Source organism: Somniosus microcephalus, chromosome 5 (genome assembly GCF_052327205.1).
Source record: "Somniosus microcephalus isolate GS21.2 chromosome 5, FLI_Smic_1.0, whole genome shotgun sequence".
Taxonomy (NCBI): domain Eukaryota; kingdom Metazoa; phylum Chordata; class Chondrichthyes; order Squaliformes; family Somniosidae; genus Somniosus; species Somniosus microcephalus.
Window position 1 is genome coordinate 6958481 of NC_140991.1, and position 24400 is coordinate 6982880.

General features: G+C 52.1%; 1 protein-coding gene across 1 annotated transcript; it reads left to right on the forward strand.

The window, feature by feature from the left end:
• Positions 1-1114: 1114 nt before the first annotated feature.
• On the forward strand, positions 1115-23288 carry LOC147116844 (fucolectin-4-like). Its single transcript, XM_085987247.1, has 5 exons — positions 1115-1223; positions 3012-3079; positions 18787-19072; positions 20001-20177; positions 23068-23288. Exons 2-4 carry the CDS (start codon positions 3013-3015, stop codon positions 20152-20154), a joined length of 507 nt encoding a protein of 168 aa, XP_085843373.1. The 5' UTR covers positions 1115-1223; position 3012; the 3' UTR covers positions 20155-20177; positions 23068-23288.
• Positions 23289-24400: the final 1112 nt, after the last annotated feature.

Genomic DNA, 24400 nt, shown 5'->3' on the forward strand with positions numbered 1-24400 from the left:
GTGTATAAACAGATATATCTCTGAGTGTATAAATATACATTCATATAATTTGTATATACTCTTCTTATATTTAGTGGTTGTCCCTCTGTTTATGGGAAGCTGTAACATAGTGTGCCGCTAGTGTTACACAATTTCTCTCATCCCCTAGTAGATATGGGAGTTTTTGGTCGTCATTCAAATTTCTGAATTCCGGGCATATTTTTGTGAATTTTGGGTAGGAATTCTCCCTTATGCCCTGATATTTTCTACAAGATGTGAGGAAGTGCATCTCTGTCTCCACCACTCCCTGACTGCAGTGAGAGCATATCCTGTCCTCTCTTGGTAGCCGGGTCTGCCTGTGTCTACCTTTTTCGATCGCCAGGCTATGTTCACTCAGTCTGTACATTGTCAAGGTTTTTCTCAGTTTGCTATCCTTTACCATGGTCAGGTAATCAGCCATGTTGTATTGTCTGTTTAGGGCCAAGTAGCAATTGAGTTTGCTTTGGGCTTTTGTTGTTTCTGCCCAATATGACAGATATTTTTCCTTTTGCTTAGCGACGATTGTGTTGGGTCGAATTCTTTGTGTTACGCTGTCACTGTCCTCTCTCTGTCTCCTCTCTGTCTCCTCTCTCTCTCTCTCTCTGTCTCTCTATCTCTCGCTGTCTCTATGTCTATGCCTATGTGATTCTCTGTCTCTTTCTCTCTGTCTTTCTCTCTGTCTCTGTCCCTTTCTCTCTCTCTGTCTCTCTCTGACTCTCTCTCTGTCTCTATCTCGCTCTCTCTCTGTCTCTGTCTGTCTCTCTCTATCTCACTCTCTCTCGCTGTCTCTGTGTATCTCTCTCTCTCTGTGTCTCTCTCTCTGTCTCTCTCTCTCTCTGTCTCTCTCTCTCTCTGTCTCTCTCTCTCTCTGCCTCTCTCTGACTGTCTGTCTCTGTCTCTCTCTCTCTCTCTCTCTCTCTCTGTCTGTCTGTCTCTGTCTGTTTGCCTCTCTGTCCCTCCTTCTCATTCTTTCTCCTTATCTCAGTTTCCCAGAACAGACGAGTGTTTGCTGATTTCTCACCCCACTCGCCCTCCTCCCCTCTGTTGCACTGTCTCGGAATGAAGGGTTTGGCCAGCGACGGATACATTGAGCAACAGTGGGAATCGGGGCGATAAGGAGGGTATAAATTTGGCAGGAGAGCAACACACAGCACTTCTTACCACAGACTGTGCCCTTCCGAATACCGTCAATCAAAACTCTCCAGGTAAGAGGGACCTTTTCAAACCTCCAGCCCCGCTCCTCTCTATAAAACCTGTTAAATATACCGAGCATGGCTGTGCACAGCAACAAGGGCTCTGTCATTGACTGTGTTAATATTTACAGGGGGTCTCCGGGAGTGTGTTAATATTTACAGGGGGTCCCCGGGAGTGTGTTAATATTTACACGGGGTCTCCGGGAGTGTGTTAATATTTACAGGGGGTCTCCGGGAGTGTGTTAATATTTACAGGGGGTCCCCGGGAGTGTGTTAATATTTACAGGGGGTCTCCGGGAGTGTGTTAATATTTACAGCAGGTCTCCGGGAGTGTGTTAATATTTACAGGGTGTCTCTGGGAGTGTGTTAATATTTACAGGGTGAATCTGGGAGTGTGTTAATATTTACAGGGGGTCTCCGGGAGTGTGTTAATATTTACAGGGTGAATCTGGGAGTGTGTTAATATTTACAGGGGGTCTCCGGGAGTGTTAATATTTACAGGGTGTCTCCGGGAGTGTGTTAATATTTACAGCAGGTCTCCGGGAGTGTGTTAATATTTACAGGGTGTCTCTGGGAGTGTGTTAATATTTACAGGCTGAATCTGGGAGTGTGTTAATATTTACAGGGGGTCTCCGGGAGTGTGTTAATATTTACATGGGGTCTCCAGGAGTGTGTTAATATTTACAGGGGGTCTCCGGGAGTGTGTTAATATTTACAGGGGTCCCTACGAGTGTGTTAATATTTACAGGGGGCCCTGGGAGTGTGTTAATATTTACAGCGGGTCTCCGGGAGTGTGTTACTATTTACAGGGGGTCTCCGGGAGTGTGTTAATATTTACAGGGGGTCTCCAGGAGTGTGTTACTATTTACATGGGGCCTCCAGGAGTGTGTTAATATTTACAGGGGTCTCCGGGAGTGTGTTAATATTTACAGGGGGTCTCCGGGAGTGTGTTAATATTTACAGGGGGTCCCCAGGAGTGTGTTAATATTTACAGCGGGTCTCCGGGAGTGTGTTAATATTTATAGGGGTCCCTAACAGTGTGTTAATATTTACAGGGGGTCTCCGGGAGTGTGTTAATATTTACAGCGGGTCTCCGGGAGTGTGTTGATATTTACAGGGGGTCTCCGGGAGTTTGTTAATATTTACAGGGGGTCCCCGGGAGTGTTAATATTTACAGGGTGTCTCTGGGAGTGTGTTAATATTTACAGGGGGTCTCTGGGAGTGTGTTAATATTTACAGGGGGTCTCTGGGAGTGTGTTAATATTTACAGGGGTCCCTACGAGTATGTTAATATTTACAGGGGGTCTCTGGGAGTGTGTTACTATTTACATGGGGCTTCCAGGAGTGTGTTAATATTTACAGGGGGTCTCCGGGAGTGTGTTAATATTTACAGGGGTCTCCGGGAATGTGTTAATATTTACAGGGGGTCTCCGGGAGTGTGTTAATAATTACTGGGGATCCCTGGGGGTGTGTTAATATTTACAGGGGGTCTCCGGGAGTGTGTTAATATTTACAGGGGGTCTCCAGGGGTGCGTTAATATTTACAGGGGGGTCTCGCTGTGCTTCAAGCAGTGACTGTGCTGAAATGTGCGGCTTTGGGACATTACTGAGCTATATGGACGGGTTACTGTGGAAACACATAATACCAGTTTCTCTCTCTCGCTAGCTTAGCCTGTCATTAACTGTTTTTTCTCCGACTATGTGAGGTCACTGAGCTGATGTTAATTGGGAAAAGCGTTGAAGAATTATTTGTGAGTTGGAACGAGATTAGGTGTTAAATTACTGTCCGTGTCTCCTCAGGATGTTTCTCCGAGTCTGTGCCGTTATCCTCGTGGTGTCTGGATTGGGAAAAGCCCATATTAATGAAGGTAAGGACCGAACAGTCTTCTGAAATGGCTGTGGATGTGATTTGTGATCGGGACAGAGATAGAGAGAGAGAGAGAGAGAGAGAGAAATAGACGGGCAGAGAGCGAGAGAGAGAAACAGACAGAAAACTGAGAGAGAGGGAAAGAGACAGACACAGAGAGAGAGCGAAAGACAGAGAGAGAGAGAGATGGAGAGAAAGGGGTGTATTGATTTCTTTGTGGGTTCAATAACGAGACATTTATGAAAGAGAATGAGTTTTAATCTAAAGTCTGTTCAACTCTTTATACAGCATTTCAGGAGACACCCTGCTAGTGATGCATCTAGAATGAAACTGAAACTAAACCAAACTGCTTATCTCTCACATGACCTCTGCTGGTCAGGCATAAGTAATCAATACATGCAACTATGCTGGTAAGGCCTGATAATCAAACAGGCAAATAACATCACTATTTGCTGATATCATTACATCTCCTTTTCTTAAAACAAAAGTATTTGGCCTAGAAATTCAGTTGGTTGCGCCAGCCGGTAACGCCATAAGAGGGGTATATTTCCAGCGCTAGGCACTTAGCGCCCGGGCGCAGACCGATCTGCGCCAACGCCCAAATTCAGTTGACATATAGCGCCGGCGCAAAGTGCTTGCGCCCGCTCAGCTGCGCGCGCAGCTTATGACGTCATTTCGTCGTGCAACGCTGTTTGTGCGCCCCAAACCGGAAATTCAGTGGCGCCCGCCCAATGTGGGTGTGGCGCTGCTAAGAACTGTGAAGTGGAACGCAACAGAGGCCCTGTGGGCCTCGGGGAGCGCTAATTAAAGGGCACTTACACTGACCTATAAAGCCCAGCCATTTTGCTGCAATGACTTTACTGCTTTGGATTTCTGGACAGAGACCAAGGGACAGAGCTTACTGATTTGGGACAACATAGGAGAGGTATTTTTGGCTTCTGGCCAGTGCTTTGACATTTGATTCATTTGATTTCACTGTTTTCAACTTTATTATGGGGGCTGTATGGGGGTCCAACCCTCAGTTGCAGCATTATGTGCGAAGGGCTCGCAGACGCTGTGAGAGAGGGCCAGCCATGCCTAGACGCAGAGGGGCCATCAGGCGTCGGCAACGTAGGCCTTACCCACTCAGGCAATACCGGCAGCAAGTGTCCTATCTCGCCATGACTGCGGCGCATTGTGTTAAGAGGCTGCGCTTCAGAAGGGAGGTGGTTGCAGAGATCTGCCAGCTGCTTCACAGAGATCTGCGTCCACAGCTGATGTGCAGGACGTCTCGCTCGGTGGAAGTGAAGGTGTCGGTGGCTCTGAACTTTTATGCAAGCGGCTCCTTCCAAGCCGCTGCTGGGGACATAGCGAACATCTCCCAGTTCGCCGCGCATCGCTGCATCCGGCAGGTCACCGATGCACTTTTCGCGAGGAGACACCAATTCATCTCCTTCCCCATGACCCGACAGAGGCAGGAGCAGCGTGCAGTTGGATTTGCCAGGATCGCGCGCTTCCCCATGGTGCAGGGCGCCATTGACTGCACGCATGTGGCTATGCGGGCACCTATCCACAATGCCGAGGATTACCGCAACCGGAAGGGCTACCATTCCCTAAATGTACAGCTGGTGTGTGACCACAGGCAGCGCATCCTAGCTGTCAATGCCCGCTTCCCAGGAAGCAGCCACGATGCATTTATCCTGCGCCAGACTACTGTGGCTGACATGTTCGAGGCACAGCCTCCACCAAGGGGATGGCTTATCGGGGACAAGGGCTACCCTTTGTGTACATGGCTCATGACCCCGCTCCGCGCGCCCAGGACCCCAGTGGAGGAGGCATACAACGAAAGCCATCAAGCCACAAGGAACATCATAGAGCAAACGATAGGCGTCCTCAAGCAACGGTTCCGCTGCCTGGATCGTTCCGGCGGATCTCTACAGTATTCGCCGGATAGAGTCTCCCAGTTCGTCGTCGTCTGCTGCATGCTGCACAACCTGGCTATCCGCAGGACTCAGGCACTGCCACCTGACATTGCACCACCACCTCAGGAGGACGAGCAGGAGGACCATGAGGAGGAGGAGGAGGAGGAGGAGGAGTACCAGCCCAGGAGGGAGCCACAAGGTCCAAGGGCCGTCCGCCGGGGGCTCATTGATCGACACTTCTAGGCCCCCCTGTCAGGGAATGGGCTGTGGCAATGAACGCACCTGAAGGCAGCCGCACCGCAAGCCCTCAGCCGGTTAACGCAACAACCACTTGAAACCTGAGACGTGGACATGCTGAATAAATAAAAAGCTTTATTTCACAAACTCAGGGCCCTTCCCACATGAAACAGAAAAACAGACAAGACCCCCAAAAAACAGTCAAAAACATCTGTCACTCCCAAAACCTGGGGAGGACTAACAAAACTTGGCCATCCAAATGGCCTTCATCATCGGCCTTACAAAAATAAGCCCCCCCCTCCACAACACAAACACCCACATAAAAACAAAAAATGCCTTGATCCTCGGACTTACCAAAATAATGCCCCCCCAGAACACAAGCCCCCCAATATAAAAAAAACCGCTATCACCACACTCTAATGGGTGTGCCGAGAGGGCGAGTCCTTAGACAGGCTTCTCTGGCCCCTGCCCGACCTGCTGCTCCGCCTCAACCTGGGCCCTGCGCGTGTGGCAAGGCTGGGGGAAGGCTCATGAGGGCCACAATGCGTGTCGCCAGATGCCCTTGGGGGTCGGCCTAGACGAGGCCCGGCCCGGGAGGGGCCGGCTGCTGACTGCTGCAGCTGTGGCTGGCCAGCATCAGTCTCAGCAGCAGCTTGTCGCACCTTGGCTGGGGGAGTGGCAGTGTCGGCTGCACCAATGGGGGCAAGCTGGCTGATGGCAGGCGCGCGCTGCTCGCCAGAGACACTGGCACTCGGCCGGGCTGGCAGTGCAGCAAGCGCAGCAATCTGGTGGAGGCCAGACCGCTGTGCTGCAGCAGGGCGGCGGGTGCCCTGGCGATGCTTCCGCGCCACAGCGAGTGTGGCAGAAGTGAGTGCCCGAGCTGCCCTGGTATGTGCCCGCATCGGCTCTGCCAGTGTCTGGACGGCACCACTCATCTCGCAAGTCACGTCCTGGGCTGCCGCGAGTTGCTGGACACCCCTGTCGTGCGCTGCTGCGAGTTGTTCGACCCCCCTGGCCTGTGATTCCCCGAAAGCGACCACACTATGAGCCAGGGACTCAATGGCCTGAGGCATCTGTTGCACAACCCCCATGAACTCCTGGTGGCGCCGCTCAGACGCCGCCGACATCTCATCGAGGAGGCGCACCTCCTGGGCGAGGACCGTCTCCGGACTGGAGGGCGGACTCTCCCTCTGGGGAGAAGGCCGCCGAGCTGGCCGACCCTTCCCGCGTGCCTCGAGCCCACTGGACCCAGGATCTGCCCTCCCCTGCAACACCTCCCCCCTCTGGGGAGAAGGCCGGCGTGCTGCCGGACCCTTCCCGCGTGCCTCGAGCCCACTGGACCCAGGATCTGCCCTCCCCTGCAACACTTCCCCCTGGCTCTCCTGCAGGCCAGACGTCTCCCCTCCATTGCCATCCCCTGGCGTGGATGAGGGTTCCCCCGATGTGCCGCCTTCCTCCTGGTCCTCGTCGTCCTCCTCCTCCAAGGGCCTGGCACTCTGAGCTTCAGGGACCACCTCCTCCTCACCAGCTGAAAGCAGGAAGGCACAAGAGTAGCTTTAGAGTGAGGACAGGGCGTCAGCGAGGGAGGCCTGAGTGGTGGCATTATGCGCATTTGACGGTCAGTGCGAAAGGATGTAGATCTGAAGCGCAAGGGCAACGACAGAGGTCCAACCGGTCATGTCCTTACCAGTGGGTCCCAGTACAGGGTCCGCATCTCCGATCGCAACAGGGCCAGTCACCCGGGCATGCATGAGTCGAGCCACGCTCTCCTCCAGCTCACTGAGCGCCTGGTACTCGGGACGGCCTCCACCGTTGTCAGACTGGCTCCTCAAATTCCACGCCAGCTTGGCCTGCAAGAGAAAGGACGGCCTCTAAGTACATTGTGGTGCCCTGTTGCTGTGTGCACTGCTTCCCATGGTCGAATAGCTTGGCCAGTGTGGTGCCCTGTTGCTGTGTGCACTGCCTCCCATGGTCGAATAGCTTGGCCAGTGTGGTGCCCTGTTGCTGTGTGCACTGCCTCCCATGGTTGAATAGCTTGGCCAGTGTGGTGCCCTGTTGCTGTGTGCACTGCCTCCCATGGTCGAATAGCTTGGCCCGTGTGTTAAGTGCAGAAAGTGCTATTGATGATCATGCCAGTGCCATTGCTGCGGGAGGAGGGCTGCCCATTAGTCCTTTGAGGTCCCTTTGCCCATAATGTGAGGTGCACATGCAAGGATGAGGAGGACACTGGAAAGGGTACTCACCTTCACCATCCGAGTGAGGTCGTTGTACTTCTTGCGGCATTGGTCCGCACTCCTGGGGACATCGCAGGTGGATGACACCCTGCGGGCGATTTTCCTCCAGGCTTTCCTGTACTGGCTCCTGGGAGCCTTCTTGCCACTGTCCGGGCACAAGATCTCTCTTTTGTTTTCGACACCATTAATCAGCACCCTCAGAGCATGCTCTGAGAAGCGCTGCGCTCGTTCACGGGCCCTCTCCATGGCTCCAGGCGCTATTTTGGCCCACCAGCAGTGTTGAGGCCTAGCTGCAGGGCTCCAGTATGCAGGGCGTGGCAGCAGTCAAAGTCGACCCTTCCCCCTTTAAGAGCTGGACGGCGTCAGGGTGTCTGCTGTCAATCAAAACATGACCGCACCTGCGCTGCGCCCGGCCTCGGCGTTATCAGGCCGCATCGCCGGCTTAGCGCCTGAAGAGAGCATTGCAACGCCAGTTTCAGCGCTCGGCCAAACTCTTGGCCAACTCTACTGAACTTCGGTGATGTGGCCTACACTTTCCGGCGGGCGCTAACTTTAGCGATCGCCCGACTTTAGCGCCCCAAATGTGTCCAGACTGAATTTCTAGGCCTTTTACTTTTAACTAACAACATGTTTTCTTTGTATTAATCTGCATTTTAACTGTAACACTTAATGAACTTACATTATCATTATCATGATCAAGGTTTTTTAACCTTGCTTTGTGTGTGCACATGAAATATGTCAATACACTAGAACTTGAAGAAAGAATAAGATAACATTACTTCCTTCTATAACAATGGTCCTTAAATTTGCTCAATGAGTCTCTCAGGAGGCTTCACGTGTCTTGAGGATTTTCTGATTGATTGTCCTTGAATCTGAGTTGTTGCCTCAGATGATTGGTTTTCAGCTGTGTGATCAGGTTGTTCAACAGTATCAGTCTCTTGACCTGCTGTGGCTGGTCCCATGAGAAGATCTCGATGATTTCTTCTCAGAACAGCACCCTCATCTGTCTGAATGGTGTATGATCTTGGTTGAACTTCACTCAGGACAGTTCCCTTCTGAGTCCATGTGTTTGTTTTGTCTTTGAACCTTACTTGGTCACCAGTGTGGAGTTCAGGTAGGTTTTGTGTTCCTCTGTCATAGTAGTACTTTTGCTTTTCTTTCTGTTGTTCTTTGATCTTCCTCACTTTCTCCCCCTCTTTTGTTTTCAGGAGGTTCTCCGGGATGGGTAGGTTTGACCTTAGCCGACGTCCCATCAGGAGTTGGGCTGGTGACTTACCACACTCGAGCGGCGTTGTGCGGTATATAAGCATGCTCTGGTAGAAGTCAGTTCCACTGTCTTTTGCCTTGTACATCAGTCTTTTCACTGTCTGGACCGATTTTTCCACTAGACCATTGGACTGTGGAAAATGAGGACTTGACGTTGTGTGGACAAAGTCCCACTCTTTGGCAAAGTGTCGGAAATTTGCATTGTAAAACTGAGGTCCGTTGTCTGTGAAGACCTCGCTTGCCACGCCATGTCTGGAGAATATGGCTTTCATACATGTTATCACAGCATCTGCAGTGGTGGTGCACAGTCTACAAACCTCTGGATACAGGGAGTAAAATCTGTTACTACAAGATAGTCCTTCCCTTGACATATGAATAGGTCAGCGCCTACCTTCTGGTAAGGTCTGTCTGGTGCTGGGTGTGGCTTTAGTGGTTCTACCAGATTGCTTGCTCGATATTTCAGGCACATTGTGCAGTTTGACACCTCATTTGTCACATCTTGGTTGATTCGTGGCCAGTACATCACCTCTCGTGCTCTTTTCTTACACTTTTCGATTCCCAGATGTCCTCCATGGATCTTTTTTAGCATCTCTTTTCTCAGACTTTTTGGGATAACTATTTTACTTCCTTTGTAGATGATGTCTTCGACCAGTGATAGTTCCGCCCTGCAGTTCCAGTACTCTGCTATGTCAGGTGAGCAGTCTTGCTTCATGTTGGGCCATCCATCCAAGATGCTTTTCCTCAGTCGTCTCATTGTTTCATCTTTGTTTGTCTCATTCTTTATGAGCTCCATTTTTGCATCTGCTATGGGCAGTGCACTTGTGATCATGTCCACGTAAGCGTTCACTTTTTCATCCATTGTGGTGTTTGCGGGCTCTCTTGGGTCAACAGCTCTGGACAACGTGTCTGCTGTATACATCAGCTTACCCGGTGTGTACGCAACATTCAGTGTATAGCGTTGCAGCCTGATCATCATTCTTTGTATTCTAAGCGGACAGCTATTTAGTGGCTTTTGGAACAATGCAATCAAGGGCTTATGGTCAGTCTCTACACTGATTGCTTGTCCTGCCACAAACTGGTGAAATCTTTCACAGGCATATGTGATGCTGAGCAGCTCCTTTTCTATTTGAGCATATCGCGTCTCCGCGTCTGTCATTGAGCGCGATGCATATGCAATAGGTTGCCAGTAGTCATATTGTTGCAGAAGAACGGCACCGAGCCCACTCTGTGATGCATCTGATGATATCTTGATGGGTCTCGCTGGGTCATAAAACCTCAGAACTGGTTTCTCTGTGAGCAGTTTCTTTAGATCGCTCCATGACTTCTCATGCTCATGATTCCATTCCCATTCTATGTTCTTTTCAGTTAGTCTTCTCAGTGGCGCCATCTTTTCTGAGAGGTTGGATATGAATTTCCCCATGTAGTTGATCATTCCATTAAACCTCTGCACGTCCTTTTTGCATTGTGGCTTTGGCATATTCTCAATGGCGGACACCTTTCTGGGACCTGGCCTGATGCCCTCACTGCTAAGGATATCTCCCACGAATGTCAGTTCTGTCACCCCGAGCTGGCATTTCTCTCTATTCAGCTTCAGGTTTGTTTTCCTTGTTGTTTCCAGCACTTTTTTCAGTCTCTCGTCATGCTCAGTTCTCGTGGTTCCCCATACTATGATGTCATCCATTGATGTATCAACTCCCTCCAGGTGTTCATAGATCATATGAATTGTTTTGTGATACACTTCAGGAGCTGAGGCAATGCCAAATGGTAACCTTAGGAATCTGTATCTGCCAAATGGACTGTTGAACGTGCACAGTCTTGAACTTGCTTCGTCTAATTTCATCTGCCAAAATCCTGATGATGCATCTAACTTGCTGAAATACTTTGCATTTGCAAACTGTGCCATGATTTCCTCACGTGTAGGAAGCTTGAAGTGCTCTCTCTTTATTGCTCTGTTTAGATCTCTTGGATCCAGGCAAATTCTGAGCTTTCCATTCTTTTTGTCCACTACGACGAGGGAACTCACCCACTCAGTTGGCTCATCTATCTTCTGAATCACGTTCAGGCTTTCCATCCTGTCCAACTCTGCCTTCAGTTGCTTTTGAAGAGCAAACAGAACTTTTCTGCATGGATGTATGACCGGTGTCATACTTTTATCTACTCTGATCGTGTGTTCTCCTGGAATGCAGCCTAGACCCTTAAATAGGTCTTTGTACTCTTTCATGAGTTCATCATAGACTGTCTCTCATTCGCTTTCCACAACGAGGACTCTCTTTACCAGGTTCAGTCTCTCACAGGCTTTTAAACCTAGTATGGCCTGCACATCCTTTGGCACCACGATTAATGCTAGCATGTGCTCTCTGTCCTTGTGTGTTACTTTGACAATGCATCTTCCTTTCACTGGTATATCAGTACCTGAGTATCCTGTCACTTTCACTTTTATTCCATGTATCTTTAGTCTGGGTCTAATTTTCTTAAAATCAGTCTCTGATATCACATTAACTTGTGCTCCAGTATCCAATTTAAATGGAATGTATATGTCATTCACTTTTAGTGTCAACATCCAGTCTCTTTCTTCTTTTTTGTTTTCAGACACAACATCTACATAGAACTCCTCTATCTCGCTTTCATCTACTGCATGGACCTTGCTTTGTTGCACTTGGTTCTTACAGCAACGGGCATAATGGTTGTTTTTGTTGCAATTATTGCATTTTTTACCATATGCTGGACACTTTTTTGGTGGATGCTGTGTACCGCATCGACTACATGACTTTCGATTGTCCCTTTCATTTTCGTTCGCTGGCCACGCCTCTTATTTCACATTGGCGCTCGTTTTGTTAAACGGTTTGTATCCGCTCATTCTCACTGCATCCACGTTGCAGCTACTGTCACTGAACAGCTCCTTTGCCTGCAACTTCACAGTCTCTGTAGCCCTACACAGTGCTATGGCTTTTCCCAGGTCTAGATCTTGCTCTCTTAGCAGTCTTTCCCTTAGACCATTATCTGGAATACCACACACCAGTCTGTCTTTTATCAGCGAGTCTGTCAGTCCCCCAAATTCACACGATTTGCTTCGGTTTCTCAGTTCAGTCACATACTGATCAATAGTCTCACCCGTTTTCTGTACACATGTGAAAAATCTGTGCCTCTCAAACGTCACGTTACATTTAGGTATGCAGTAGGCCTCAAACTGTTCCATTATTTTATCTAGTTTCATTTTGTCTCCATCAACAGCGAATGTGAAGTTATTATACACCTCCAGCGCTTTATCACCCACGACATGTAAGAACAGTGACGATTTCTTTTTATTACTTTTCTCGTCAGCTCCGATTGCCACTAAATACAACCCCACAAGTTGTTTGAACCTCCTCCAATTTTCAGCCACATTACCTGTCAACTGAAGCGTCGCCGGTGGGTGTAAACCTTCCATTTTTCACTTCATTAGCTATTCTCCAATGGTAAGCAACGATGTTCTCTTTTGGCTTGCTAATTTGTGGAGAGCTGATTTAACTTCAGATTTTTTCTCTTCATCTCTTTCAATCACTTTTGACACCATGTATTGATTTCTTTGTGGGTTCAATGACGAGACATTTATGAAAGAGAATGAGTTTTAATCTAAAGTCTGTTCAACTCTTTATACAGCATTTCAGGAGACACCCTGCTAGTGATGCATCTGGAACGAAACTGAAACTAAACCAAACTGCTTGTCTCTCACATGGCCTCTGCTGGTCAGGCATAAGTAATCAATACATGCAACTATGCTGGAAAGGCATGATAATCAAACAGGCAAATAACATCACTATTTGCTGATATCATTACAAGGGGGTGAGTGAGAGAGAGAGAGCGAGAGAAAGAGAGAGACAGAGAGAGAGAGAGACAGAGAGAGGAGAGAAAGGGAGAGAGGCAGAGAGAGAGTGAGAGAAAGAGACAGAGACAGAGAGAGAGAGAGACAGAGAGAGAAGGAGAGAAAGGGAGAGAGACAGAGAGAGAGAGTGAGAGAAAGGGTCAGAGAGAGAGTGAGAGTGAGACAGAGACAGAGACAGACAGAGAGAGAAAGAGACAGAGCGAGATGGCGAGAAAGGGAGAGAGAGTGAGTATGGGAGAAAGACAGAGGGACAAGATGTGCCCTCTGATAGTGAGCAGATGGGCAGTGCTCTGTGATAGTGAGCAGATGGGCAGTGCCATCCAATAGTGAGCAGAAGGGCAGTGCCCTTTGATAGTGAGCAGATGGGCAGTGCCCTGTGATAGTGAGCAGATGGGCAGTGCCCTGTGATAGTGAGCAGATGGGCAGTGCCCTGTGAGAGTGAGCAGATGGGCAGTGCCCTCCGATAGTGAGCAGACGGGCAGTGCCCTGTGATAGTGAGCAGATGGGCAGTGCCCAGTGATAGTGAGCAGATGGGCAGTGCCCTGTGATAGTGAGGAGATGGGCAGTGCCCTGTGATAGTGAGAAGATGGGCAGTACCCTCTGATAGTGAGCAGATGGGCAGTGCCCTCTGATAGTGAGCAGATTGGCAGTGCACTCTGATAGTGAGCAGATGGGCAGTGCGCTCCGATCGTGACCAGATGGGCAGTGCCCTGTGATAGTGAGCAGATGGGCAGTGCCCTCCCATAGTGAGCAGATGGGCAGTGCCCTCCAATAGTGAGCAGATGGGCAGTGCCCAGTGATGGTGAGCAGATGGGCAGTGCCCAGAGATAGTGAGCAGATGGGCAGTGCCCTCCAATAGTGAGCAGATGGGCAGTGCCCTCCTATAGTGAGCAGATGGGCAGTGCCCTCCAATAGTGAGCAGATGGGCAGTGCCCTCCAATAGTGAGCAGATGGGCAGTGACCAGTGATAGTGAGCAGATGGGCAGTGCCCTCCAATAGTGAGCAGATGGGCAGTGCCCTGTGATAGTGAGCAGATGGGCAGTGCCCTCCGATAGTGAGCAGATGGGCAGTGCCCTGTGATAGTGAGCAGATGGGCAGTGCCCTCCGATAGTGAGCAGATGGGCAGCGCCCTCCGATCGTGAGCAGATGGGCAGTGCCCTGTGATAGTGAGCACATGGTCAGTGCCCTGCAATAGTGAGCAGATGGGAAGTGCCCTCAGATAGTGAGCAGATGGGCAGTGCCCTCTGATAGTGAGCAGATGGGAAGTGCCCTCCGATAGTGAGCAGACGGGCAGTGCCCAGTGATACATAGATACATAGATACATAGAAGATAGGAGCAGGAGTAGGCCATTCGGCCCTTCGTGCCTGCTCCGCCATTCGATGAGATCATGGCTGATCCTTTAATTCAGTATCCCGTCCCCGCCTTCTCTCCGTAACCCTTAACCCCTTTTGCCCGTAGAAATATATCTAATTCCCTCTTAAATATATTTAATGAGCTGGCGTACACTGCCCTCTGTGGCAATGAGTTCCACAGGTTCACCACTCTCTGAGTGAAGAAATTCCCCCTCATCTCTGTCCTAAATGGTTTAGCCCTTATCCTTAAATTATGTCCTCTAGTTCTGTTCTCACCCGCCAAGGGAAACATTCCTTCTGCATCCAGTCTGTCTAGACCTGTCAGAATTTTATACACTTCTATGAGGTCCCCTCTCAATCTTCTAAACTCCAGTGTGTACATCCCTAAACTACATAGTCTCTCCTCATAGGTCATTCCCGCCATTCCTGGTATCAGCCTGGTGAATCGCCGCTGCACCCCCTCCATGGCAAGAACATCCTTCCTCAGATGAGGCGACCAAAACTGTACACAGTACTCGAGGTGTGGTCTCACCAGTGCCCTGTACAGCTGCAGCAAGGTATCCCTGTTCCTGTATTCTAACCCTTTTGCTATGAAGGCCAGCATACCGTTTGCCTTCTTGACCGCCTGTTGCACCTGCATGCTCGCCTTCAGTGACTGGTGTACAAGAACACCCAGGTCTCTCTGTACTTCCCCCTCTCCCAATCTATTGCCATTTAAATAATAATTTGCCCTCCCGTTCCTGCACCCAAGGTGGATAACTTCGCACTTGTCCACATTATAGTGCATCTGCCATTTATCCGCCCAATCGCCCAGTCTGTCCAAATCGCTCTGGAGCTTCCTGGTCTCTTCCTCTGAGCCCACCCCCCCTCCTAGTTTAGTGTCGTCTGCAAATTTGGAAATGCTGCATCCGACTCCCTGATCCAGGTCATTAATGTAAATTGTGAACAGCTGGGGGCCCAGGACAGATCCCTGTGGTACCCCACTTGTTACTGCAGATGGGCAGTGCCCTCCGATAGTGAGCAGATGGGCAGTGCCCAGTGATAGTGAGCAGAAGGGCAGTGCCCTCCGATAGTGAGCACATGGGCAGTGCCCTCCAATAGTGAGCAGATGGGCAGTGCCCTCCGATAGTGAGCAGATGGGCCGTGCCCTGTGATAGTGAGCAGATGGGCAGTGCCCTCTGATAGTGAGCAGATGGGCAGTGCCCTCCAATAGTGAGCAGATGGGCAGTGCCCTGTGATAGTGAGCAGAGGGGAGTGCCCTCTGATTGTGAGCAGATGGGCAGTGCCCAGTGATAGTGAGCAGATGGGCAGTGCCCTCCGATAGTGAGCAGATGGGTAGTGCCCAGTGATAGTGAGCAGATGGGCAGTGCCCTGTAATAGTGAGCAGATGGGCAGTGCCCTCCGATAGTTAGCAGATGGGCAGTGCCCTCTGATAGTGAGCAGATGGGCAGTGCCCAGTGATAGTGAGCAGATGGGCAGTGCCCTGTGATAGTGAGCAGATGCGCATTGCCCTACGAAAGTGAGCAGATGGGCAGTGCCCTGTGATAGTGAGCAGATGGGCAGTGCCCTCCGATAGTGAGCAGATGGGCAGCGCCCTCCGATAGTGAGCAGATGGGCAGTGATAGTGAGCAGATGGGCAGTGCCCTCCAATAGTGAGCAGATGGGCAGTGCCCTGTGATAGTGAGCAGATGGGCAGTGCCCTCCAATAGTGAGCAGATGGGCAGTGCCCTCCGATAGTGAGCAGAAGGGCAGTGCCCAGTCATAGTGAGCAGATGGGCAGTGCCCTCCGATAGTGAGCAGATGGGCAGTGCCCTCCAATAGTGAGCAGATGGGCAGTGCCCTCCGATAGTGAGCAGATGGGCAGTGCCCTCCAATAGTGAGCAGATGGTCAGTGCCCTCCAATAGTGAGCAGATGGGCAGTGCCCTGTGATAGTGAGCAGATGGGCAGTGCCCTGTGATAGTGAGCAGATGGGCAGTGCCCTCCGATAGTGAGCAGATGGGCAGTGCCCTGTGATAGTGAGCAGATGGGCAGTGCCCTCCGATAGTGAGCAGATGGGCAGTGCCCTGTGATAGTGAGCAGATGGGCAGTGCCCTGTGATAGTGAGAAGATGGGCATTGCCCTCTGATAGTGAGCAGATGGGCAGTGCGCTCTGATAGTGAGCAGATGGGCAGTGCCCTCTGATAGTGAGCAGATTGGCAGTGCCCTGTGATAGTGAGCAGATGGGCAGTGCCCTCCGATAGTGAGCAGATGGGCAGTGCCCTGTGATAGTGAGCAGATGGGCAGTGCCCTCCGATAGTGAGCAGATGGGCAGTGCCCTGTGATAGTGAGCAGATGGGCAGTGCCCTGTGATAGTGAGAAGATGGGCATTGCCCTCCGATAGTGAGCAGATGGGCAGTGCCCTGTGACAGTGAGCAGATGGGCAGTGCCCTCCGATAGTGAGCAGATGGGCAGTGCCCTGTGATAGTGAGCAGATGGGCAGTGCCCTGTGATAGTGAGAAGATGGGCATTGCCCTCTGATAGTGAGCAGATGGGCAGTGCCCTCCCATAGTGAGCAGATGGGCAGTGCCCTCCAATAGTGAGCAGATGGGCAGTGCCCAGTGATGGTGAGCAGATGGGCAGTGCCCAGAGATAGTGAGCAGATGGGCAGTGCCCTCCAATAGTGAGCAGATGGGCAGTGCCCTCCTATAGTGAGCAGATGGGCAGTGCCCTCCAATAGTGAGCAGATGGGCAGTGCCCTCCAATAGTGAGCAGATGGGCAGTGCCCAGTGATAGTGAGCAGATGGGCAGTGCCCTGTGATAGTGAGCAGATGGGCAGTGCCCTCCGATAGTGAGCAGATGGGCAGCGCCCTCCGATCGTGAGCAGATGGGCAGTGCTCTGTGATAGTGAGAAGATGGTCAGTGCCCTGCAATAGTGAGCAGATGGGAAGTGCCCTCAGATAGTGAGCAGATGGGCAGTGCCCTCTGATAGTGAGCAGATGGGAAGTGCCCTCCGATAGTGAGCAGATGGGCAGTGCCCAGTGATAGTGAGCAGATGGGCAGTGCCCTCCGATAGTGAGCAGATGGGCAGTGCCCAGTGATAGTGAGCAGAAGGGCAGTGCCCTCCGATAGTGAGCACATGGGCAGTGCCCTCCAATAGTGAGCAGATGGGCAGTGCCCTCCGATAGTGAGCAGATGGGCCGTGCCCTGTGATAGTGAGCAGATGGGCAGTGCCCTCTGATAGTGAGCAGATGGGCAGTGCCCTCCAATAGTGAGCAGATGGGCAGTGCCCTGTGATAGTGAGCAGAGGGGAGTGCCCTCTGATTGTGGGCAGATGGGCAGTGCCCAGTGATAGTGAGCAGATGGGCAGTGCCCTCCGATAGTGAGCAGATGGGTAGTGCCCAGTGATAGTGAGCAGATGGGCAGTGCCCTGTAATAGTGAGCAGATGGGCAGTGCCTTCCGATAGTGAGCAGATGGGCAGTGCCCTCTGATAGTGAGCAGATGGGCAGTGCCCAGTGATAGTGAGCAGATGGGCAGTGCCCTGTGATAGTGAGCAGATGCGCATTGCCCTACGAAAGTGAGCAGATGGGCAGTGCCCTGTGATAGTGAGCAGATGGGCAGTGCCCTCCGATAGTGAGCAGATGGGCAGCGCCCTCCGATAGTGAGCAGATGGGCAGTGATAGTGAGCAGATGGGCAGTGCCCTCCAATAGTGAGCAGATGGGCAGTGCCCTGTGATAGTGAGCAGATGGGCAGTGCCCAGTCATAGTGAGCAGATGGGCAGTGCCCTCCGATAGTGAGCAGATGGGCAGTGCCCTCCAATAGTGAGCAGATGGGCAGTGCCCTCCGATAGTGAGCAGATGGGCAGTGCCCTCCAATAGTGAGCAGATGGTCAGTGCCCTCCAATAGTGAGCAGATGGGCAGTGCCCTGTGATAGTGAGCAGATGGGCAGTGCCCTGTGATAGTGAGCAGATGGGCAGTGCCCTCCGATAGTGAGCAGATGGGCAGTGCCCTGTGATAGTGAGCAGATGGGCAGTGCCCTCCGATAGTGAGCAGATGGGCAGTGCCCTGTGATAGTGAGCAGATGGGCAGTGCCCTGTGATAGTGAGAAGATGGGCATTGCCCTCTGATAGTGAGCAGATGGGCAGTGCCCTCTGATAGTGAGCAGATGGGCAGTGCCCTCTGATAGTGAGCAGATTGGCAGTGCCCTCTGATAGTGAGCAGATGGGCCATGCCCTGTGATAGTAAGCAGATGGGCAGTGCCCTCCGATAGTGAGCAGATGGGCAGTGCCCAGTGATGGTGAGCAGATGGGCAGTGCCCTCTGATAGTGGGCAGATTGGCAGTGCCCTCTGATAGTGAGCAGATGGGCAGTGCCCTCTGATAGTGAGCAGATGGGCAGTGCCCTGTGATAGAGAGCAGATGGGCAGTGCCCTCCGATAGTGAGCAGATGGGCAGTGCCCTCCAATAGTGAGCAGATGGGCAGTGCCCAGTGATGGTGAGCAGATGGGCAGTGCACTCTGATAGTGAGCAGATGGGCAGTGCCCTGTGATAGTGAGCAGATGGGCAGTGCCCTCCAATAGTGAGCAGATGGGCAGTGCCCTCCAATAGTGAGCAGATGGGCAGTGCCCTCCAATAGTGAGCAGATGGGCAGTGCCCTCCGATAGTGAGCAGATGGGCAGCGCCCTCCGATAGTGAGCAGATGGGCAGTGATAGTGAGCAGGTGGGCAGTGCCCTCCGATAGTGAGCAGATGGGCAATGCCTTGTGATAGTGAGCGGGTTCACAGGGGACCGCATCATCAGCAGTGCTGGTTTGAATGAGTTGAGCAGGTTATGGGCCATTGCGTGGTACCATCTCAAATCTCTGTGTTTAACCTTTAGACATGAACTTGGGTCTGCAGGGGAGAGCAACTCAGTCGAGCCTGGACAGTTACCTCGGAAATGCGATCAATGCAGTGGATGGGAACCCGAGTGCTGACTGCAACCTGGGATTCTGTTCCATCACTGCTTCCGAGCAGGAGCCCTGGTGGAGGCTGGATCTACTGAAGTCCTACGATGTGTCCTCCGTATCCATCACCAACAGGATGGACTGCTGCACGGAGAACCTGAATGGGGCGGTGATTCACATCGGAGACTCGCTGGATAACAATGGCAAGTCAAACGCCAGGTAAACCCCAGCTACAGGTAAACTCTGCCTAAAGACAAACCCCGGCAAACCCCGGCAGTAGGCAAACCCCGGCTACAGGCCAACCCCGGCTACAGGCCAACCCCGGCAACAGGCCAACCCCAGCTACAGGCCAACCCCGGCTACAGGCCAACCCCGGCTACAGGCCAACCCCGGCAACAGGCCAACCCCGGCAACAGGCCAGCCCCGGCTACAGGCAAACCCCGGCTACAGGCAAACCCCAGCTACAGGCAAACCCCAGCTACAGGCAAACCCTGCCTACAGGCAAACCCCAGCTACAGGCAAACCCCGGCAACGGGCAAATCCTGCCTACAGGCAAACCCAGCTACAGGCAAACCCCGGCTACAGGCAAACCCCAGCTACAGGCAAACCCCGGCAACAGGCAAATCCTGCCTACAGGCAAACCCAGCTACAGGCAAACCCCGGCTACAGGCAAACTCTGCCTACAGGCAAACCCCAGCTACAGGCAAACTCTGCCTACAGGCAAACCCCGGCAACAGGCAAACTCTGCCTACAGGCAAACCCCAGCTACATGCAAACCCCGGCAACAGGCAAACTCTGCCCACAGGCAAACCCCGGCCACAGGCAAACCCCAGCTACAGGCAAACCCCAGCTACAGGCAAACCCCGGCTACAGGCAAACCCCGGCTACAGGCAAACCCCGGCTACAGGCAAACTCCAGCTGCAGGCAAACTCTGCCTACAAGTAAACTCCCTGGTCAATGGATGCTGGGAGTCAAAGCGAACTTTCAAGGCTGAGATCGATAGATTTGTGTTGGGTAAGGGTACCGAGGGATATGGAGCAAAGGCGGGTAGATGGAGTTGAGGTACAGGTCAGCCATGGCGGAGAAGGCTTGAGGGACTGAATTGCCTCCTCCTGTTCCTAATATCCCTATTCTGCTATGTTGACAGGTGTGGAGAGATTCAGTCAATCGGCCCCGGAGAAACTCAGCACTTCCCGTGCATTGGGATGTGCGGCCGATATGTAACCGTGGTGCTTCCAGACCGGCATCAGTCTCTGGCTTTGGCTGAAGTCACCGTGTTTGGTCATGAACATCACCACTGAGCAGCAGGACGGCCAATCTCAGGGTACGTGTCAGAGCCATCCAGCCCCAGTACCGCCACAAACAGCTGCACAACCCAGGCATCAGTGACCCCTGGACAGAGAGTGATATCAGTGACCACTGGACAGAGAGTGATATCAGTGACCCCTGGACAGAGAGTGATATCACTGACCCCTGGACAGAGAGTGATATCACTGACCCCTGGACAGAGAGTGATATCAGTGACCCCTGGACAGAGAGTGATATCACTGACCCCTGGACAGAGAGTGATATCACTGACCCCTGGACAGAGAGTGATATCAGTGACCCCTGGAGAGAGAGTGATATCACTGACCCCTGGACAGAGAGTGATATCACTGACCCCTGGACAGAGAGTGATCTCAGTGACCCATCTCAGTGACCCCTGGACAGAGAGTGATCTCAGTGACCCCTGGAGAGAGAGTGATATCACTGACCCCTGGACAGAGAGTGATATCACTGACCCCTGGACAGAGAGTGATATCACTGACCCATGGACAGAGAGTGATATCACTGACCCCTGGACAGAGAGTGATCTCAGTGACCCCTGGACAGAGAGTGATATCACTGACCCCTGGACAGAGAGTGATATCACTGACCCCTGGACAGAGAGTGATATCACTGGCCCCTGGACAGAGAGTGATCTCAGTGACCCCTGGACAGAGAGTGATCTAAGTGACCCCCTGGACAGAGAGTGATCTCAGTGACCCCTGGACAGAGAGTGATATCACTGACCCCTGGACAGAGAGTGATCTCAGTGACCCCTGGACAGAGAGTGATCTCAGTGACCCCTGGACAGAGAGTGATCTCAGTGCTCGCTGGACAGAGAGTGATATCACCGACCCCTGGACAGAGAGTGATCTCAGTGACCCCTGGACAGAGAGTGATCTCAGTGCTCCCTGGACAGAGAGTGATATCAAAGACCCATGGATAGCGAGTGATCTCACTGACCCCTGGACAGAGAGTGATATCAGTGACCCATGGACAGAGAGTGATATCACTGACCCCTGCAGAGAGAGTGATATCACTGACCCCTGGACAGAGAGTGCTATCACTGACCCCTGGACAGAGAGTGATCTCAGTGACCCCTGGACAGAGAGTGACCTCAGTGCTCCCTGGACAGAGAGTGATATCACTGACCCCTGGATAGCGAGTGATCTCACTGACCCCTGGACAGAGAGTGATATCACTGACCCCTGGACAGAGAGTGATCTCAGTGACCCCTGGACAGAGAGTGATATCACTGACCCCTGGACAGACAGTGATATCAGTGACCCATGGACAGAGAGTGATATCACTGAACCCTGGACAGAGAGTGATATCACTGACCCCTGGACAGAGAGTGATATCACTGACCCCTGGACAGAGAGTGATCTCAGTGACCCCTGGACAGAGAGCGATATCACTGACCCCTGGACAGAGAGTGATATCACTGACCCCTGGACAGAGAGTGATCTCAGTGACCCATGGACAGAGAGTGATATCACTGACCCCTGGAGAGAGAGTGATATCAGTGACCCCTTGACAGAGAGTGATATCAGTGACCCCTGCACAGAGAGTGATATCACTGACCCCTGGACAGAGAGTGATATCACTGACCCCTGGACAGAGAGTGATCTCAGTGCCCCCTGGACAGAGAGTGATATCACTGACCCCTGGAGAGAGAGTGATATCACTGACCCCTGGACAGAGAGTGATATCAGTGACCCCTGGACAGAGTGATATCACTGACCCCTGGACAGAGAGTGATGTCACTGACCCCTGGACAGAGAGTGATATCAGTGACCCCTGGACAGGGAGTGATATCACTGACTCCTGGACAGAGAGTGATATCACTGACCCCTGGACAGAGAGTGATATCACTGACCCCTGGACAGAGAGTGATCTCAGTGACCCCTGGACAGAGAGTGACATCGCTGACCCCTGGAAAGAGAGTGATATCACCGACCCCTGGACAGAGAGTGATGTCACTGACCCCTGGACAGAGAGTGATCTCAGTGACCCCTGGACAGAGAGTGATCTAAGTGACCCCCTGGACAGAGAGTGATCTCAGTGACCCCTGGACAGAGAGTGATATCAGTGACCCCTGGACAGAGAGTGATATCACTGACCCCTGGACAGAGAATGATATCACTGACCCCTGGACAGAGAGTGATCTCAGTGACCCCTGGACAGAGAGTGATCTAAGTGACCCCCTGGACAGAGAGTGATATCACTGACCCCTGGACAGAGAGAGATATCAGTGACCCCTGGACAGAGAGTGATATCAGTGACCCCTGGACAGAGAGTGATCTCAGTGACCCCTGGACAGAGAGTGATCTCACTGACCCCTGGACAGAGAGTGATATGACTGACCCCTGGAAAGAGAGTGATATCAGTGACCCCTGGACAGAGAGTGATATCACTGACCCCTGGACAGAGAGTGATATCACTGACCCCTGGACAGAGAGTGATATCACTGACCCCTGGACAGAGAGTGATATCACTGACCCCTGGACAGAGAGTGATATCACTGACCCCTGGAGAGAGAGTGATATCAGTGACCCCTGGACAGAGATTGATATCAGTGACCCCTGGACAGAGAGTGATGTCACTGGCCCCTGGACAGAGAGTGATGTCACTGACCCTTGGACAGAGAGTGATCTCAGTGACCCCTGGACAGAGATTGATATCAGTGACCCCTGGACAGAGAGTGATGTCACTGGCCCCTGGACAGAGAGTGATGTCACCGACCCTTGGACAGAGTGTGATCTCAGTGACCCCTGGACAGAGAGTGATGTCACTGACCCTTGGACAGAGAGTGATATCAGTGACCCCTGGACAGAGAGTGATGTCACTGACCCCTGGACAGAGATTGTCTGGTTTCTACGCTGGTTTAATTAAGTGTTTGATTCTAGTTGCAGGTCTGTGAAGAGGATTCCAGCTCTTCCGATGGTGTCCATTCCCGCTGGACTGTTTTGATTCACTAGTCCTGGGGTCGCTCCCACTCATCCCTGTTATCACTCGCCCTGTAACTCTCATCTGCTTGCGTCACTGTCTCCAGCGGATCTGTAACCTGCTCTTCAACCGTTGCTATTATGGGATGCTTATAGTTTAATAAAAAATGCTTTGAACTTCCCGCCTGTGTCTATATTAATCGGATGGTTACGTGGGAGTGGGGAGTAGAGAAATGAATGAAGGATGGTCAGACTGGGAATTGGAGGGAAGGTGGGAATTTCTTCACCAGCTGCCAGCCTGGAATTAATGGAACGTCCTGCGAATTCCTGACGTCTGTTGTCGTAACTCCATCGGTGATCAATTAGTCCGGGACCTCGGATATCGCAGCTCCGGCACGTTTAGGGTTGCCAAGTCTGGTTGGCGTATTCCTGAAAGTTTCATCACCTGAACTCCCGCCACCAACCGCCCCGCGCAGTCGAACACACCCCTCCCCCTCCCCCGACCCCCAGCTCCAATATTTCTATAACCATGAAACACAAGTGTTCAATGGAAATGAAGGAATTTTGTTTGAGGCCCCCTGTGATTTATCTCCCAGATGTTGCTCACGGCCGTGACCAGGAGGTTAATCTTTAATGCCTGGTGACCCCGCGGCCGTTCCCTACCGGAGTCTCCACTTGGCCTTGTCGGGGGAGCAGCCTATTCCCACCGTTCCCCAACACTGAGTACGTTTTTACTGAGGGTGCTGTGAGACTATTGTAAAAGGGGGTATGGGGGTGAGTCGATAGTAAACCCTTCCCTCCTCCTCCTCCCCCCCCACCCCCATCCGATCCCAATGCCCCCTCCTCCCCAGACCCAGCCCCCTCTCGCTGTGATTCCGGCCTCCCCACCAAGGGATTACAGACATAGGGAGCGGTGAAGCCATGGAGGGATATGAAAACAAGGGTGAGAATTTTTAAATCGAGGCGTTGCCGGACCGGGAGCCAGCGAGCACAGGGGGTGATGGGTGAACGGGACTGGGTGTGAGTTAGGACACGGGGCAGTGAGCACAGGGGAGCAGGGGAGTGATGGCTGAACGGGACTGGGTGCGAGTTAGGACACGAGGCAGTGAGCACAGGGGGTGATGGGTGAACGGGACTGGGTGTGAGTTAGGACACGGGGCAGTGAGCACAGGGGGTGATGGGTGAACGGGACTGGGTGTGAGTTAGGACACGGGGCAGTGAGCACAGGGGGTGATGGGTGAACGGGACTGGGTGTGAGTTAGGACACGGGGCAGTGAGCACAGGGGGTGATGGG

Bases quoted from the DNA above. Each gene is read 5' to 3' on its own strand.
- LOC147116844 (XM_085987247.1), top strand. From the start codon at position 3,013: ATGTTTCTCCGAGTCTGTGCCGTTATCCTCGTGGTGTCTGGATTGGGA. The intron at 3,080-18,786 runs GTAAGGACCGAA...TTTAACCTTTAG, and splicing joins AAAAGCCCATATTAATGAAG to ACATGAACTTGGGTCTGCAG. The intron at 19,073-20,000 runs GTAAACCCCAGC...CTATGTTGACAG, and splicing joins AATGGCAAGTCAAACGCCAG to GTGTGGAGAGATTCAGTCAA.